This window comes from Chelonia mydas, chromosome 9, assembly GCF_015237465.2.
Source record: "Chelonia mydas isolate rCheMyd1 chromosome 9, rCheMyd1.pri.v2, whole genome shotgun sequence".
In the NCBI taxonomy this organism is placed as follows: Eukaryota; Metazoa; Chordata; order Testudines; family Cheloniidae; genus Chelonia; species Chelonia mydas.
In genome coordinates, this window is record NC_057855.1 from 72,747,909 (window position 1) to 72,768,280 (window position 20,372).

Below are 20,372 nucleotides of genomic sequence, written 5' to 3' on the forward strand. Positions count from 1 at the left end.
AGTTTGTCCTAAACTATATATACCCTAGACTCTCCTGAAATTAAGCTGCTCCTCTTTTAATAAGTGGAGCTGAAATATACTCAAAATGTTTAAACTGAATATAACAAAATTTGAAGTCAACTCCTGAAATAAATCTGCAATGTAATACATTTAGGAAATCTGGATGGTTTGAGGGAATGGTAATGGAATATAGTTGTTTTCACTTCTAGAATGATGAAACATATCTAGCTCACCCTCAGTAGCAATTAAAAAGTTAACTATAAGTTCTACCACTTACTTCGCTAGTCTATATGAAATAAGTTTGGTGATCTCAGTCCACTTTTCAGAGAGAGTCATATTAGAAATAAAATCATCACAGTTAGCACTAATTAGTTTTTGTCCACAGTCTTAGCAGAGAGACTGAGAACTGAAGTAATTTCTAATTCCCAGAGATTTCCTCTTTGACGATAGGCAGTGTCCAGATGCTTGCTTGAACAACACCCATACACAATACATACTGTATGGACTTCTTAAGAGGACTCCAGTTACATAGGCTGTTAATCTAGTGCCTTTAGGAATACTAAATTCACATTTTTGTAAAGTATTTGTTTTAAGACAGGAATAAAAGTTTCTACATCACACAGTAAGTCAGTAAAATAATGGTGAACAGAACACCAGTCTCCTGGCTCTGAGTTCTCCACTATAAACATAAGATAATGCTGTTTCCTCATTTATAAAAAACAACAACCAGATTGCTTTAGAAATATATGCTGAATCCTCCCAAATAAGCACAAGAAGAGGAGCATTCAGCACACTTATAACTTAAATCTTACCTTTTTGAGTTGTTTTCAGGTGTGTGATGTCCTAGATTCACTGTGGATTGCCAGCTCCCAATTCATGTGATATCTCAACATGCACTATGCTGGTGATATCACACCCACCAAAGAAGTCCCATGGTTTTACAATTTTGCAAAGTTTTCTAAAGTTTAATATGTTTATTTTATATACCATATGGTACAATATAGGAAATATATATTAAAATATTTTAGCAAACTATGCAACACTGTATTGTAATATACTAAAAAGGAGGTGGTGGTGGAACATTACCTTACCCCTAAAGGCCAGCTCCAGTGTTGTTCTTTGGTGGGTATGAGATCCCCCGCATAGTACATACAAGGCCAACACATAGACCAGAAGCTGGCAATCCCCTGTGGGTCTGAATATCGCAAACCTGAAAAACAAAAAACAAAAAGTATGTTTTAAGTTACAAGTGTGACAATTGTCCCATTTACCCTGGTTATCTGGTGTGTACAGTATACAGATTAAAATCTCATTTTGTTTGTTTTAAATAATCTAAAAGGTAGAAAGTTGTTTTAAATATAACTATCTTAACTTCTAAATTTCCCCTTTTTTTTTGTGGTGACGCTAATGCAGGGATCGACAACCTATGGCCTGCGGCCTGCCAGGGTAAGCCCCCTAGCGGGGCCAGGCCAGTTTGTTTATCTGCCGTGTCCGCAGGTTCGGCCGATCGCTGCTCCCACTGGCTGCGGTTCGCCGCTCCAGGCCAATGGGGACTGTGGAAAGCGGCGCCGGCCAAGGGATGTGCTGGCCGCCACTTTCCCACAGCCCCCTTTGGCCTGGACGGCGAACCGCGGCCAGTGGGAGCTGCGATCGGCAGAACCTGCGGACGCGGCAAGTAAACAAACTGGCCCGGCCTGCCAGGGGGCTTACCCTGGTTGGCTGCGGGCCAAAGGTTGCCGAACCCTGCGTTAACGTATCCCATTGGGTCATTTTAAGTCTCCAGAAACTGTGATTTGACATATCCAATATGCCATCGCTTGATTTGTAAGTATATTAAGAATTGAGTTTTCAACCTTATGATTTTTACCTGATATGCTCATAATGCTTCCATTAATGTAAGAAGTTAAATTCATCTGCACAAAACAAAACAGATCAATGGTGACAAACTTCTAGTGAAAACTTTGACTATTACAAAGTTTTCTGTGCATATAAACTTCTGAGCAAAAAGATCAGACTATACTTATTAGTTTCCAGGTAACATTTACCACTAAAATAAAGATTTTTCCTTATAAATTTATAGGATAGCCAGAGGAGATACAAACTTAAAATTGTGAAAACTACATTTAAGCAGTATTAACACTGTAACACAAAGGAGCAAGATAAGGTAATTTTGAACTAAAGCTCCAAGCTTTAATCCAGCTTTTTGTCCCAGAACATTGTATACTGTAGGGGGTTCCCAAACTGTGTTCCACAGAGCACTTGGTGGTGATCCATGAAGAGCTAGCAGGTCATATGAAGTAAGATCTTTGTTTCAAGATGTTATACTTCATTAAAAGACAGCTAAAAATAATATAAATACTTTTCTAAGATTATGGTTCCATATAAACAATTGCTGTTGTTGACAAAGGATGTTATGTGTTCATGAATCAGAAAAATGTCCATGCGATAATCTCTCTGTTCAGAAGTGGTCCACATGACAAAAAAAAGTTTGACAACCCTGGTAATTAATCATGGGGAATCAAGCATACAATTATACTCCTTTAAGATATGTTGCATATTTGACTATTCAGTAAAACAATCTATACTAATCCGAGGTTTCAAATTCTGGCTCGCTAGACATATTTATCTGTCCCAGCATGACAGATTCAGATTCTGTGGAAAACAAGTTCTCATTTTCTTTAAGGAAACAAAAAACCACTATCTAGCTGTAAAAAATGTACATATTATCTTCAGAAGCATAACCAATTCAGCGCCATCTATAAAATCTGAAAAAAACAGCTCCATAGGACTGATTCTGCAAGGTGATGAGAACTCTGGTCCCAATCAAGCAAAACATTTAAGTATATGCTTAACTTTACGGTTAATTTTAAAGTTAGCATATACTTTGTTGCACCAGGACTGGAGTGCTCAGCACATTACAGGATCAAGCCCCATGAGAGGTGAGAACTGTCCTAGTGGTCTAAATGAGATGATGACTTTAAAGCCTAATAATGACACTTCAAAAACCAGGTTTTCTTATAACTCAGGTTGCAATTGTGTTTACTCAGACCATGATGGGCCTAAAACACAGTCACAACAACTACCATTCAAGTTAAAGTTATCTACCTTAGAAGGAATTCCAAAGATGACTTTACTTACAATTACAAGGATGCAGTTGGAAATATCGCATGTTACAGAACACAACTCATCATAAGTACTCTGTTAGAAAGGGTAGGAATTTCTTTCAGTGAAAACAACTGAGCATTATATGGTGTTCCTTTTCTCACAAAACATACACAGGAATACCACTGCTGTAGAAAGTTTGATTTGCTTTCATAATGGTTTCTTTGTGTTCTTGTTCAAAAACCCTCACTAGTTTAAGTGACATATTTAAAGTGCCCTTGCATGCAGCACATGACATTACATTAAGGACAGACTGATGAAAACTATAGCTCTGTCTCTCCCACAATTTTGGAAAAAAATCTAAACATGTAATACTCCTAAAAATGTTTTGGAAAACAGCATCACAGACATGTTTCAAAATGTAGAATTTATAAGATATATTTGAATATAGTGATTTGTATTTATCCTGAAAAATTTTAATAAAAAGCAGTTTATTGAAAGTAGATCTCTGAAGTTTTTACACACTTGGCATTCTCATCATTATTGAGATGGGTTACTACCAGCTATATAAAATGGTTATTGGACAATCAAAACCTATTCTGGCCTAGTCAAATTTCACTAGCTGTAATTCAGAAAAGCTGCAAGTTTGCACTGACAAATATTGTGTATACTAATTAACCTACATGGAAGTCCTGTGGGTGAGAGTGAAAACTGGTACCAGACATCTAATTGTCAGTATCACTTTAATTGATAGAAAAAAGGATTATTTGCCTACTTTGCAGTTTTCCCACAGTTGTTCTCACTCAGCCAGCTGTACCCTAATTGCAGGTAGCTAATAATCTATGTGCACTCCCCACAGTGCAATACAGGGCAAGAAGCCAGTTTTCATTTTCAGCCTCAGATCAGAGGTGTCAGTCAATAAATGCGCATATTTTTTAAGTTTAGTTCAGATCAGGCAGTGGGACATAAAGCTGGCTACTATGTTTTTGCTTTACAAACAAACCTATTGTCAGACAAATGTATAGCCTTTAACGTTTTTATGTTAGCCAATATGGTCAGGGACACAACTCCATACTCTGGGGTGTCCCCAAACCCGCTGACTACCAGAAAGATGGGACTGGATAAACAGGGGAATTACCCCATTCTGTTCATTCCTCTGACACTGGCCACTATCAAAAAGACAGGATACTGGTCTAGATGGACCATTGGTCTGATCCAGTATGGCCATTCTTATATTATGTCTTTTTTCTAGCTTGATGCTATTGATGAAACTTGAAAAACGCTATTTTCTGCACATATTTCCATAATTTGATAATTATGGTTTTTTTAATTTACTGTATCACTGCAAGGTTAAATTACAGTATATTAAAAAGGTTTTTTTTTTTTTTTTAAAAAAACACCCATTGTTCAGAAATTACACACACACACGAAAAATCTAACTCTTGGCACCAAGTCATTAATTTGGCAAGAGACTGTTTTTTCAGAGAGTTCAGGTGCACAGGGTAGCAAGATTTCAGTGTTAACTTCTCCCTACTGGACTACTTCTAGCTGAAATAATCTCCTATTCATATCTACCTTTATTTCACTTACAAGATATCATTAAGTAGTCTTCAGATGTGCTCTTGCCATCATCATCATCTTCAGTTTTTATTGTAACCGTAGAACCAGGAACAGTACTGGCTGCTTGAATCACAGTTTCTGTATCTGAATTAGTTACAAGAACTTCTTCTGAAACCATTGTGGGTGAGTCAGCTCCTGACACAGAGTCTTGCACCACATGTTCCAAATGTCCATCAGGACCCGTAACAAGGTCAGCCACAAAAACCTGATCAGGAACTCTAACAGTTTCTGTTATTAGATCAGAAGTCAAAACATGATCACTGGTATCTAAAGCTTCTTCAATAGCAACATCAGCTTCAACACAATTCAGGAACAATTACAACCTTCTGTTACAACATCAGTTTCAGTGATGATATCTGGTCCTGGACAACTTCAGCAGCTAAGCCATGATCAAGAGTTATCCCATCATCCGTGACAACATCAGAAACTAGTACAGCTTCAGGAACTGATACAACAATATGGTCACCATCTATATGAGCAGTGCCAGCCATTCCAGCCACTGTGAAACAATTGTGAATGAGAAAAAATGTTAACATTCACACTACGGTATCACATGTACTGTATGTAAGGAATATAACTAAGGTAAAGGCTATGCACAGAAGAGTGCTCCCTTGCCTTCTAACAAATTTCATTACATTTTACATACCTCCAGATAAGAATGAACACAATCTTGTAATAGTCTATGATTTTAAAATTAAACAAAACAAAAGCACAAAATCCCCCAAATCTTTCTTTAAAAGGAACATTAGGTCAAATCTGCCCCCCAATTTAGGTTTAATAAAACTGAGATTTAAAAGACAAAAGGTCAGTAGCTGATTCCATTATATGTATTCCAAAAAAGCTAAAACATTTTTCTATTATGCTAACAACTTGAAGGCTGCATTATTTTGTTAGTGCAACAGAGCCCAACAGCAAATCTGACTAAACAGCATGAAGCTGGCTGGCTTTGCTGACACACAAGATAACAGTTTCCTTAAACATCAAAATGTGCTACTGGAACATCCTTAACACTTTAAACATCAAAAACTGGAGAGTTCAAACTGTCAAAAATATCACTTGTTTTACTTGCGTATCAAATTATGGCAGAGGTTTCAATTAGTCACTCTAGTAAATATTAACAATTTTCCTTTCTAGGAAACATAGCCGACAAGGATCTGGGCTACAAGAGAAGCCACGTTAGAAATATCCAATTATTTTAAAGCCTAAATAAAAACAATAATTTTAATTGTTATGAATAAAAGATTCAAGAACATATGCCCTTTTAAAATGAAGGTGGTAAATAATATTTTCCATTTTTATTGTAATTGTAATTAATTTGGCACATTCCAAGGACTTATGCCATTAATGCTAGCTCTGCAGAATGGTCGTCCCCATACAAATAAATAAAATAAAAAAACAATTCTCTATTGATAGATGGCAGAGTTAGGGACCTGCAGGTCCAGGAGATAGTCATGACTGCCCACTGTACCATTCCTCCCAAATACTGGAGGCTGGTGCAGTCACTATTATCTTACTTTTGCCCTGCCTACATGAGAAAACAGTAGCAAATTAACTAAATTAGTTTAGAAACTGCTTTAGTTAAATCAGTGCAACATCTTGGCTGGACATTCATTTCAATTTAGGAGCTTCTAAACATAATTAGCTAAATAGATACAATTTTCTTGCATAGACAAGGCCTTTGATTTCCTCTCTATACACAAGCATGCATGCAGAGGGAATTCAGTCAGCAGCCAGTGGGGAGATCATAAGAACATGGATCTAAAGGGACTCAAGCCATTATGCTCCAGGAGAGCCTAAGATTTAATGCGGAAGCCCAAGATCTGTCAGAAAATCTCTCAGATTGCTGGCCATTCATGGAGCCCAGAGGCCTTGCCTGTTCCAAAAGGAGGAGAAAGGCTAAATCCAGGCTAAATCCTGTCCTTCTACCATCCTAACATATCAAAAGGAAACAGCAATTAAAAAAAAAAAAAAAAAAAGAGCATACATAAGAAAAAAAAAATCGTCACAGTGCCTTTTAAGATAAAGATCTTGTTGAACCACCTCTCTGTTTAAGGATCTCAGACTGTAAGCTATTGAAAGCCTCTATTCCCATTTAATCAATGAGGATTGAGGGTACTCAGCACTACAGAGGAGGCGTTCAGCACTTTTTACAAACTGCCCTTTAGTCAACTCACTGAAGTTCTACTTCATCCAGAATTAACGCTGCAATTTTTAAAACCGATGCAGACTTTTTCCACATGATAAAAGTGGGAATTCAGATACGTATAAGGACTGCCTCTGTATGGCATTGTGAAGACAAAATTAAATACATACTAAATATTATTATAAACCGTTAGTTAACCTTACATTTGAGCTACATTCAATGATGTAGAAAATACGTTTTATTTAAAAAGATCTCTCCCATTTTATGCATTAGTGTTTAAAAATAAAATGTTTTACCAAAATCTTGCATAATCATAGTGTGAGGCATTTTGGACTCTTGTGTCTGCAATCCAAGACTTCCACCACCTGGATCCATAGTCAGCTAAGCTCTTTCACAAATAGCTGTAAAAACAAAATTGTAATTTATATTAAATGCATATCATATTAATGTTTGTTTAGCTCTACTGGACTAAAGTCTGATTCACTCTGTATAAGTCCATGCGTGCAGACATGGAAATGTGTCCCTGAAAAACGGAAGGAAAAAAAAATAGATGCTACCTTACACAATTCACTTTGTCATATTATTTTATGATCCTGCATTAGATCTCAATCCTGCAAACACATCCATGAGTAGCCTGATAAAGTCAAAAAGCACTAAGTGTGCAAAATTAAGCAAGTGCAAGTATTTGCTGGACTGGGCTTAGTTACAAAAGCAAACAAGTAAAAACTTTGTGATGCACTGTTTACGTTACAACTTGTAAAAATTTACCTAGAATGTGCTACTGGAACATCCTTAACACTCAGAACTCCAGACAGACACATAGCTTTACCTCAAGGGGTACTAACTGACCCCAAACCTTTTGTATCTATGTTGGGAGTAGAATATAAAAATATGCTCTGAAATTCTCCCCATAACATGACTAATGACAGATCATTAAAATGTCTAAAGCACTACTGACAACAGCAACAAATTATGTGCCAAGTATTAGTTAGCAACAGAAGACAGTAACCTAGATCTTATTAGACACACAAAAATCTGTTATGAAGCAGTTTGAGTCGCTACACATACAACTTACCTACCCACAAAAATAAGGAAATCAAAGGTAAGCCACCTAACAAGCACACACATTCAATCCACAAGCATGCACTTTAACATTACAACTGCAGTACGCTACAGATCATGCACCAAAACCTTAACTCTGTCCCATTTTCATCCTTCTGTACATGCTTTTTACCTGATTATTTCCTCCCTTCCCCAATACTAGCCATGTAGACATCTGGTGTAGCAGAAGGCTGTGATGAGAGAGGGTAGTCTGGGAAAGGGTTGTGGCTGTAAAGGCAGTTAAAGGGGATGATGGAAGCTAACATCCCAGGTGGATACCTGGTTTAAGTTATCAGGGCATGGTCTGTGGCATATTGTAGTTGTAGTATTAGTAAGGTGGAGCAGAGGCTGTAGTGTAGAAGACTTTTTATGTCTTTGCTTTTGAGAGTTTTCCAGGTAGGTTGTGTGTGCTTTACAAAAATTTTTATATATAACTTTCTTAGGGATTTTTTAAAATAAAAATCTGTCAGTAGCTGTACACTAACCCTTCTGATGGAGGATAAAATCTGACAAATTGTAGCTCCTATGGGTTTGTTTTCATTGCTTTGTTAGCTGGAGGTATAACTCAAGTTTTGCCCCAACCCAACTTCTGTCCACAAAGAAAATCTCTAGCTGGAGTTAAGTGGTTCTTTAAGATGTAAGCTAGCTCATCCATCAGAGATGTGGGAGGGGGCTGGAGAGGGGTCGGATGAGGGGCTGAAGTTCAAATGGTGATGAAGTTGGAGCTAGTAATGCTGTGGGGATGAAGTTATAACAGCTCAATGGCTAATCCAACTACCCTGCTAATTCAATCATTCTGTGCTGCTAATCAAATCACTCTGCAGTGTGTTGTTTTGTAGTGTGGTCGCTCTCACTCCAGCTTGCTAGCTCCAGGGGAGTAACTCTAGTGTACCAACTGGAGTTAACTTTTTAGCTGTTGCAGGGAAGACAACAAGTTATACCACGAATAGCAGCTGAACAGGCATTATTATTTTTATTTGAATTGCAACAGCGTCTAGCCCCAGTTGCAGACCGGATCCCACTGTGCCAGGTGCCACACAAACAGAACAAAAAGACAGACTGAAAGTTCATAGGGACAGGGACTAAGTATATGACAAGGGACACAAGATGGATAAAAGCAGATGGGGGAGCACAAGGCAACAATAACACAATATAGGTCAGGGTCCCCCCAGATCCCTGCTTCAGGCCCTTGTACTGTCTCTTCTCCTGCCCTGCCCTCCCCCCACACCGGCAGACACCCAGGGGAGACTTGGAGCAAACAAACGAACAAGAAAAGTACTCTCCCTTCTTTCCTCCCTTATGGGGGAAGGGAGCCTGTGGGAAATTTAAAAAAAGCAAGGGGGACCTGGAACTCAGGCAGTCTTCCTGGGTCAGCCCTTTTGGCTTAGTTTACACAGGGTCCACCTCCAGCCCTTACTCTAGGGCAGAGGTGGGCAAACTATGGCCCGCGGGCCACAGCCTGCTAGAGGGACCCTCCTTCCTGGCCCCTGAGCTCCTGGGAAGCTTGCCCCCTCCCCCGCAGCCTCAGCGCACTGTGCCGCTGGCACAACGCTCTGGGTGGCTGGGCAGCACAGTTGCAGAGCCGCGGCCTGACCCATGCTCTGGGCGGCACGGCTGTAGCACCACCAGCCACCGGTGCTCCAGGCAGTGCGGTAAGGGGTCGGGGGGGGTTGGACAGAGGGCAGGCGAGTTTGGGGGTGTGGTCAAGGGTCAGGGTGGTCAGAGGGCGGGGAACAGGGGGGTTGGATAGGGTGGGGGGGGGGGGGTCAGGGAGCAGGGGGTGGTGGATGGGGCAGGAGTCCCATGGGGGCCGTCAGGGGACAGGGGGGTTGGATGAGGCAGGAGTCCCGGGGAGCCGTTGGGGGCAAGAGGCGGAGGGGGGGGGTCGGATAGGAGGTGGGGGCCGGGCCACGCCTGGCTGTTTGGGGAGAGACAGCCTCCCCTAACTGGCCCTCCATACAGTTTTGGAAACCCGATGTGGCCCTCAGGCCAAAAAGTTTACCCGCCCCTGCTCTATGCCGTGCTGCTTGGAGGCTGGTTCATGTAGCTTTGGGAGCAGTGAGCCTTGTTGCTGTCTCCTCACTGGGCCTGTTTGGAAGGGAAGGCTGGCTTCCTGTGGCAGGTTTTCCCTTTTAAGCTCCCACCCCCAGATAGAACAAGCTTTGCAGGTTTGCTTTGCTGGCATTGAACAGGCTCAGAGGAACTCCTTAGTCCCCTCTCTGTCAGTGTGTGGGTGTGCCCCTTCATAGTTGGCATGACAGGCAATGGTCTGAGCGCACCAACAGACAACCCATTATTAAGTTTTCTGTAGGCCTCATGTCAAAAGGAGTTTTAAGAAGAATTATAAAGGAGAATAATGAGTTAGTTTTGCAGATGTTTATACAGTGTTTCTCCCAAGCATGGGGAGCAGCATGGGAAAGCACAAAGGTGTCTGAAAATTTAAACAAGTGAGCTATGGAAGCTGACATCATGGGCTCGTCAGAGGTGGGAGTCAGTTTTCTGATATTGAATGAAAGATAAGTAGGGTGAGGACAGGTCACAAAAGACCATGAAAACGAAGACAAGTCTGATATAATAAAGAGGGAACAAGTGAAGTGATGCAAAGAGAGGGGTGACATGGTTGAAGTGACAGGCTAGAAAAATGATCTTTGAAGCAGCATTCTGAACGGATATCAGCGGGGCAAGATTGCATTTGCCAAGATCAGAGAAAAGGATGTTACAATAATTGAGAGAAGAGACTATGAGAATTTGGACAACAGTTTTAGCTCTGTAGATAAACAGGAAAGGCTGTATCTTAGAGAAGGTATGCAGAAAGAATATGCAAAACTTAGACATAGCCTGGAGGTGAGTACCTAGAGAGGTCCTAGTTGAAGATACTCTTGTCCATAACCTAGGGGTTGAATGGTGGTGATGGAAGGGAGGATTAAGAGCTGTTTTAGCCGATTAGAGTTTGAGCTGACAACTAGATGCATACTAAAAATTTGACAATGGTTAGGCCACTAGTGTGCTAATACCACTACCTATCATGACGACCAATTCTGTCTCATTATTTTCTTGTACTTTCCTGTCTGTTAAACTATTGGGGGAAAGGCCCATATTTATGCATCACCTACTACAATGGGATTCTGATGCATGACTACAGATCCTAGGTGCTACAATAATATATCTAAATAACAGACATCTTCTCTGACAATGGCCACTTCAGATGCTTCAGAGGAAAGTGTAAGAACCCTTCTGTGGGCAGATCAGAGAATCTGCCTCCCACATTAGGTTTCCAATAATGAGAGACTGGTTTAGGCACTAATGCATAATCTTTAATATCTCTTCCAAAATTATAATTAATTGTAACAACTCTGGATATTATCTATACAAATGTCCAATCCCTTTTGAATATTGCTAAATTCCTAGCCTCAATGATTTCCTATGACAATTTGTTCCACAGTCTAACTATATGTTGTGTAAAAAAAGAAGCACTGGTTTTGAATTTGCTACCTTTTAATTGAATGTTCCCTTGTTTTTGTGTTATGACACAGGGAGAAAAACATTCTTGATCTACATTCTTTATTTTATATACTTTTATCATATCCTCTCTCAATCTCCCTCCTTTCTAAGTAAATAATCCCAACCTCTTCAATCTCTATTTGTAATTTTTTCATGCCCTTGATCATTTTTCTTGCCTGTCTCTGACCCCCTCAATTCTACAGTATCTTTTTGAGCTGGGATGACCAGTACTGCAAAGTATTCCAGACGAGATTGCACCACTGATTTATAGAAAAGGCGTTATATTTTCTGTATTATTCCCTATCCCATTCCTAAGGCATCTTGGTTGCTTTATTGACCACCACTGCACATTGAGGAACTCTTCATTGAGCTGTCTATAACGACACCCAGATTCCTCTTTTGAGCTGATTCAGTTAATTTAGAATCCTGTACGCTGTACAAGTAGTTTAAATTTGCACATTTACCTAGCTTGTTTTAGGTCTCTGAAATTCCTCACCATCTTCTCTGATTAACCTAAATAAGTTGGTGTTGTCTACAAATTTTCTATCTCACTGCTCAACACTTCACACTTTTAAACACACAGGTATATTTGATAGCCTCCAATCCTCTGAAACAATGCTGTTTTTAATGAGAGAATTCATATTTTTGTTAGTGGCTCAGCTACTTAATGCTTAAAATTCTGCAGATCATTTAAGTATGGTGATTTGCTGCTTTTTAAATTATCAATTTCCTCCAGACATCTCCTTCTCCCAACATCTCAATCTCCAATAGCACCTCACCTTTATTCCCAGCAAAGAACAAGTCTGGGGTAGGTATCTTCCCAACGTTTCTGGTACTGAAGACAGATGCAAAGAAATAATTTACAAAAAGAAAAGGAGTACTTCTTTTTGCGAATACAGACTAACAAGGCTGTTACTCTGAAAGAAATAATTTAGCTTCTCAGCGAAGTCTTCGTCTTCTTTAATTGCTTCTTTTAGCTCCTGGTGATCCAGCAGACCCATCAATTTTTTTGCAGGCTTCGCCTCCAATGTACTTTAAGAATCTCTTTGTCTGTTCTTTGAAATCCATTTCGGCCCTTCTATTTTCCCATTTATTGTCTGCTGTAATTTGTGTCCTTTCTATTGGTTATTCCTATATTCGCTAGGGTCAGATTTCCAAATTTTGAAGGATTGTGTTTGGTTCAAATAGATTCTCAAATTGTTTCATGTAGCTATATTGCAGGGGTGGCCAAACTTACTGACTCTCCGGGCTACAACAACAATCTTCAGAAGTTTGAGAGCCAGGTCGTACTTGCAGCCTTGTGGGAGGCGCCTGCTGGGACTCGGGGCTTCAACCTCATGGGAGGCACCTGCCGGGGTTTGGGACTTCTGGATCTCAAAAAAATATTACCCAATCTTAAATTTGGACTTTATTTGGAAAACATTTTTAAATTTAATTGTTTAAGTTCAAAAAGATGATGGCAGCTACAATCCCCTGCTGATGCAATTGATTCAACTCTGAGATATTTCAGTCATCCACCATGTACAGTCAGGGCACAAAGCAATCACTATCAACTATCACTATCAACTTCACTATCAACGCCCACTTCTAATCTACCCATGATGCCAGCCTCCACTGCCCCTTATTACATTTTCAAACAACCCCCCTGTGCTTTCTCTGTTGCTGCCATATACTTGAGAGATGTTCACCATTAACATCCACAAAGCTACCTCATTATTCACCTTCAAGTCCCTTCTCAAATCTCCTTTGCTATAAAGTCTACAAAAAACTTGAGAATGGTTTTAGTGTGTTGAGACTAAAACCTATCAGTGCTGACTCCTTCTACTCTGTCTGTCTGTACCCATCTGTTGATTTGTCTTATATTTAGACTGTAAACTCCTGGGGGTGGGGATGGTCTTTTTGTTCGGTCTGTACAGCATCTAGCACAACAGGATCCTGATCTATGACTAGAGCTCCTAGATACTATAGTAATACAAATAATAAATAAATAATTTGGCTAGCACCCATTTGGAACACATTGCAGAAACTGAGCAGATGTAGTCCAAGTTAGGAACATTTTAAGGATCTCAAGACAGGCTAATCTGTGGGCATGGATAGCTGAAATCTTATGACTGAAGTCTCTCTTACTTTTTGAGGACAGGATCTCATTTGAAGCTTTGCAAAAATCAGAAGTGCTACGTTGTCATTCCTGAAATTTGTACTTGGGCCAATGACAATACTGATCCTGCTTAGCAATCTGGATCCACAGCATTTTGTGTGCACCACAACTTCGGTATTAGACTAGGTACTTTTTTGCCCACAATGCCATTAATTATACCTTTTAATAGGCAGCTAGAGTCAGACAGCTGCACCTAAGGGAAAAGGAGCTCCCCAGCCAAGACCTCCTGGATCCAGATACTAAGGGGAAATGCAATGGGGCAGTAGGCTTCTAGCATATTCCTCCAGTGCCATACTGGACAACTTCCTCCAGAACTGCAGTACCATGGGTAGGACAACTGTCGTAGTGAGGGGCCCCAATACTACCACTCTGGACGCAGAAACTACCTTCACAACCCTGTGTTGCCCATATACTCCACCCTTTCTGAACTTTTGCTGATGGAAGCGTTTGGCTGTAAGGGACTTTGATGGAGAGCAGGAGGCTTCAGAAGCCCAGTGCCTTCACTACTGTTCATTATAGGTGTTTGTTTTAAAAGTAATCATTTAACTCGAGGATAGGTGGTAACCCCTTCTCAAGGATCAGGAGTTATCACCTAATTACAAAGTTCAGTAACAGCTGAGTTATAAATATACAAATAATCACAGGCAAAAGTCTTAAAAACAACCATAATCAGAAGCTATCAAGTTGTGCAGTACTAAAGAGAGGTTACTTACCAGTAACTTGGGGTATGTCTACACTGCCCACATTACAGTGTGGCCGTGGCAGCACTGTGACATGGGCAGTGTAGTCATGCTTTATCACCAGGGGAGAGCTCTCCCGGCAATAAAAAATAAACATCCCTCATTCGGGGTGGTAGCTTTTATGATAAAGTGCTGTCAATACTCGCACTTTTCTGCACTAAAACTTTTGTCGCTCAGGGGGGTGTTTTTTCACACCCCTGAATGACTAAAGTTTTAGCACTGAAAGTGGCAGTGTAGACACAGCCTTGTTCTTCGTGAGTGTTGCCCTGCATATTCCCAGATATGAGGCTGGCCCCTTCTGGTGTTGAGCTGCTAAATCTTCTGGAGAACAGTGCCTGTTGAAGTCACTTAGTCCCTTTTCTCCCCTTCCTTTGCAGAGGATTTTAATAATATAGAAGGGGGCAGGGGCTCGAACTGCCCATCAGTTTTTCCCTAATTTCAGAATTCTTGACCAGAGACTCCAAAGAGGTTCAGAAGATGGGTGAGGAGTGTGAATATGTAGCAGCAACACACCTGAAGAACAGCTATTGGTAAGTAACTTTTCTTTTTTTTCTTCTAGTGGCCCCAAGTACAGTACTACCTGTTAGAGATTAGAGCAGTACAACTGTTAGGAAGGTTGGCGGAGGAGTTCTAGATGAACAAGGACTGCAAAAACTACAAAAGCAAGCATGAGTTCTAGATGGAAAGTTAAGAGAGACCTAGAAGCAAGTGCAATTTCACTCCCCCAAGGACAATTTTTTTGTTCAAGCAACAGCTTTACAAATTCCATGAAAGAGACAGGGATGCTACCTCTGAATTAGCTGAATACCTTTTGATAGTTCCAAGTGACTGAAGACCAGATGAGTCATAACAAGGATGTAGGAAAGACCTGTGGAAACACAAGCATAATAGAGGCCTGATAAAATGGAAACAGAGATGACCTGAGATTGAAAGTGGAGAGTACGACACTGACCAAATCACATTTCCTATATGGGCTACCGTTTATATAGAGAATTAGTTATTTGGCCTGTATCTCACTAAGATATCTATGGCTAAGATGAATGCCCTATTCACAGATGATACTCTGCAAATAGCAGATGAGAGGTCCCAAGAGTTTTGTGATACAAGAAATACATGCACCTGAGGAAAACCCCTCAGTGCAGCCATGAAGCTATCAGTACGTGGAACAACCCATCCATAAACTAGGTTATCTTAAGGCAAATGAAGACTGCTGCCAGAGCTTGTGAGGGTGGAAGCTGAAATCAAAACCCATGCAGCCTGGTGAAATTCAAAATGCAGTTTTTAATGTTCAAGTTGTAACACAGAGCAACATTAAAGAAAGAAGTTTGTCTGGTTAAAAAAAGCTTCCGCTTTTCATTAAGATCCATTAGACTTCTAAAGAACACTCTTATCAAGCATCTCAGCAATCTAGAAGTCGGGGTGTCAAAGTGAGAAGATTCAGGCTCAGAGGGACATTCTTACTCTAACCTGAACACACAAGACCCAGTAAACTGGAAAGCGATGCTAGCATGAGACCTAAGTAGTTTGAAGATAAAACTGCAAAGACCTGGTTACAACTACTGTCAACATCTTGGCTCCATCCCGACTGCCCTGCAGAGAGAGATATCTCACGCCAACAAAATAAGGGAACACGTAGGAATTCCCCATTCCAGTTCAAGATAGGGCAGTCTGCCAATGACACTGGGTCCTGTTTTGATTCAGGATCAACACTGGACATAAGGAGCGTTCTCTAATAAACAGTCCTAGTTGGAACTTTCTTTCCTTGCTTAACACGTAAGGCCAGACTAAGACCTAAGAAAGACATTTGTGCTGTTGTACAAAACCTCTTTTCCATGAACCTGCCTGGACACTTTCTCTGGCAGATAAGTCTTTGGCCATGATTAAAGTTTTTCAGGCTACACAAATGGCTCTCACCCCTAGAGCCCTGATGGGGAGATTTCATTTCCCACAGAATCCACAAACCTTGGAAAGTCTGGAAAATAAGGTGAACATTAGAATCCACATTTTGAAATATTACCGTAGATAGTAAGAAAAGTGAGATTGGAATTCTCTGATGGGCACGTTGTTACTTTGCCATTCTGCATCTTGTATGAACGGAGACATAAGTGGCTGAGGTGTAAGAAGTGTCAAGAAAGAGTAGTATCTGTAATTAGTCTTATGGAGGCCACAAAAAGTGTGGATAGTTATCATCCAGCTACGCTTTTAAGGAACTTGTTGTACAGGGTTCTATTATTTTTTTTACTTTAAAATGTATGTAACAGGTCTAGAGTTTGCCCTGTAAAAAAAAAAAGAGGCAATATAAAAACCAAGTGGTTTATTCAAATAAACAGCGCTGGATCTTTGGCATCAAACTATAACAGAAATGTAGGACTGGAAAGGGCCTCGACAAGTCGGCTAGTCCAGTCCCCTGCACTGAAGCAGGACTAAGTATTATCTAGACCATTCCTGACTGCTGTTTGTCTAATTTGTTCTTAAAAACCTCCTATAATGTAGATTTCACAGCCTCCCCGAGGTAATCTGTCCCAGTGCTCAACTACCATTACAGTTAGGAAGTTTTTCCTAATGTCCAACCTAAATCACCCTTGCTGCAATTTAAGCCCGTTACTTCTTGTCCTGTCTTCAGTTTAAGGAGAACGATTTAACATCTTCCTCTTTATAACAACCTTTTACATATTCGAAGATTATCATCATGTCCCCCTTCAGTCTTATCTTCTCCAGACTAAACAAACCCACTTTTCCCAATCTTTTCTCATATATCATGTTTTCTAGACCTTTAATCATTTTTGTTGCTCTTCTCTGGACTTTCTCCAATTTGTCCATACCTTTCCCAAAGTGTGGTGGCCAGAACTTGACACAGGACTCCAGTTGAGGCCTTATCAGTGCTAAGTAGCAAGGAAGAATTATTTCTTGTGTCTTATTTACAACACTCCTGCCAATACATCCCAGAACGAGATTTGCTTTTTTTCCGACAGTATTACTTTGTTGACCCATATTTAGGTTTGTGATCCACTATAAACCCCAGATCCTTTTCTGCAGTATTCCTTCCCAGGCAGAACCAGTGCTAGGCATAAGCAGACTAAGCAATTGCTTAGGGCCCTAAGCAGCTCAAGGGGGTCCCCATTCACTTTTTATTATGTTTTTTGGGGGAGTATTCCTGTTTAGGACACCCAATCGGCTAGCACTACCTCTGTTCCAGGCAGTTATTTCCCATTTTTATTTGTGCAACTGATTCTTCCTTCCTAAGTGTGGTACTTTGCCTCTGTCCTTATTGAATTTTATATTTATTTCAGACCATTTATCCAGTTTGTCAAGACCATTTTGAATTCTAATCCTCTCCTCCAAAACGCAACCCTCTCCCAGCTTAGTGTCATCTGCAAACTTTATAAGCGTACTCCCTCTGGCATTATCCAAATTATTTATGAAGATACTGAACAGAACTCTCTATGGCATTATCCAAATTATTTATGAAGATACTGAACAGAATTGGGATCCAGGACATATCCCTGCAGGACACTTGATATGCCCTTCCAGTTTGATTGTGAACAATTAATAACTACTCTCTGAGTTTTCCAGAGCAGCTTTTCCAACCAATTTTGCACCCACTTCACAGTAGATTCATTTAGACAATTTTTCTCTAGTTTGTTTATGAGAAGGTAATGTGAGATGGTAATGCTTTTGATACTATGGGTATGTCTACACTGGAAACTTCAATGAGCTGCTGCGGGAACGCTCCCACAGCAGCACTTTGAAGTGCGAGAGAGGTCTCCCGGCGCTCCTGGTAATCCACCTCTACAAGAGGATTGGCTCCCAGTGTTTAGAGCCTGTCTACACTAGCGCTTTAAAGCGCTTGGACTTGCTGTGCTCAGGGGGGTGATTTTTCACCCCCCTGAGCCAGCAAGTTAGAGCGCTATAAAATGTAAGTGTAGACATACCCTACATTTGAGTTACATCTACAGCTTCCCCCCATCCACAAGGCTTGTTATCCTGCCAAAGAAGGATATTAGGTTGGTTTGACATAATTTGTTCTTGATAAACCCATGTTGACTGACACTTATCACCTTACTATCTTCTATGTGCTTACAAATTGATGGATTACTTGCTCCATTATCTCTTCAGGTACCAAAGTTAAGCTGACTGGTCTATAATTCCCTGGGTTGTCCTTCTTCCTCTTTTTACAGGCAGGTACTATATTTGCCCTTTTGCAGTCCTCTAGGATCTCCTTTATCCTCCATGAGTTCTCAAACATAATCGCTAATGGCTCAGAGATCTCTTCAGCCAGTTCCTTAAGTATTCTAGGATGTATTTCATCACACCCTATGTTGACTTATACTGATCTAAGCATCTTATTGCCACTTGGGTTAAGTACAGAACCACTTAAATTGATGGTTCATCAAGGAGATTGGACCATTGCCCTGCTTATTCTTTGCACTGAATCATTTCAAGCAAGTGGCTCATTAGAATTAACTGTGCTGGATGCTCAGCACCAGACTTTGTTGACACAGATTAAACCAGGAACTTAACACCACTTACATTGGTACTGGACTACTTCAAGCAAGTGGTTCACTAGTCAATGGTGTAGCCACCTGGGTATTGGACTCAGGGCACGGCTACACTTGGAGATGTAGAGCGCTTTGAGTTAAACCAGCAGCAGGGAAAGCGCTGCAATCTGTCCACACTGACAGCTACAAGCGCACTGGCGTGGCCACAGAGAGCAGTGCATTGTGGTAGCTATCCCAGCATGCAAGTGGCTGCAACATGCTTTTCAAATGGGTGGGTGGTTGGAGTGTGACAGGGAGTATGTTGTGTGTATATGGCGGGGAGGGAAGAGAGTGGGTTGGGGGGGCTGAGAACATGTCAGCATGCTGTTTTGTAAGTTCAGACAGCCGCAGATCCCCCCTCCCTGCCGCCTCTCTCTCTCTCTCACACATACAGCATTCCACAGTAATGGTTGCTTTGTCTTGGAGCAGATAAGCGTGCCGGCTGTCAGAAATGGAGCTTTCAAAGGCATATCCGCATTCCTGCGGCGATTCCAAAACAATGAGAAGAGTGGCCACTTGACTTAAGGGGATTATGGGATGCTTCCGGAGGCTGATCAGAGTGCAGTAATGCAACACCTCGTTCACACTGATGCCCCGGCATTTTAGCCAAGGCGCAACAAGTGTTAATCTACTCGCCGACGTGGAGTACCAGGAGCGCTCTAGCCGTGGAGTCAGAGCGCTCTAAGTGCCTTGCCAGTGTGGACAGGGAGTGAGCTAGGGCTCCCGGGGCTGCTTTAATGCACTCTAACTCGCAAGTGTAGCCAAGCCCTCAAATGACTCAGACTACTGTGGAAACACTAATGGTACAATAGGTACTGAACCTCTTCATCAAGTGGTTCACTAGAGACCACATTACCGGATCAAAGAAAATGGACTCAGTCAACCTGGATAGATCAGGGGACCTTAATGCAATTTAGAGTAGGCATTAAGCCACTTCTGGTTCACCAGAGCTGACTGTGATGGAACCGTGGCACCAGATTAGGTTGACTTGGAGGGATCCAGGGACTCAGTCCTATGTCAAAAATGCCAGGACCTCAGCACTAAATTGGGTTAACATGGAAGAATCCAGAGACCTTGGTGTCAGATTAAGTAAACCCAGAAAGATCCAGGGGCAGCAGTGCTGTGTCTACTGTGGTAGACCATTGGCACTAAGCTCTATAAGCCAATTAAAACTGGGGAAATGCATACAGCCCAAGCTGGGCACTGAGCCACGTAGGCTAGCAGACTTCCAAAGTCAAATCTGGACTTACATTTGCCAGACTTATTTGACCAGATGTGAGGAGACTCCCCTTCAGCTGGGTAACACAGCTCTGCTGCTCAAAGCAGGTCCAGATACTTATGCCCAGATGGTAACATGTATTTCTGTTCTTTTAAAATACAGAAATCTGTACTAACTGGCAAACTAACCAAACCAAAAATAGTATGAAAGGGCCGAAGAAAAAGAATGTCAAAAAGTCTTGAGAACACCA

The 20,372-nt window shown here is 41.0% G+C and overlaps 1 protein-coding gene across 1 annotated transcript in view; it reads right to left on the reverse strand.

The window, feature by feature from the left end:
- ZNF711 (zinc finger protein 711) overlaps positions 1 to 20,372 on the reverse strand; it is a 40,758-nt gene that overhangs the window by 10,876 nt on the left and 9,510 nt on the right. Inside the window, 5 exon segments of the mRNA XM_043521642.1 lie at positions 4,693 to 5,027; positions 5,029 to 5,042; positions 5,044 to 5,087; positions 5,090 to 5,221; positions 7,162 to 7,266. Coding sequence (XP_043377577.1) covers positions 4,693 to 5,027; positions 5,029 to 5,042; positions 5,044 to 5,087; positions 5,090 to 5,221; positions 7,162 to 7,240 — 604 coding nt within the window. The 5' untranslated portion in view covers positions 7,241 to 7,266.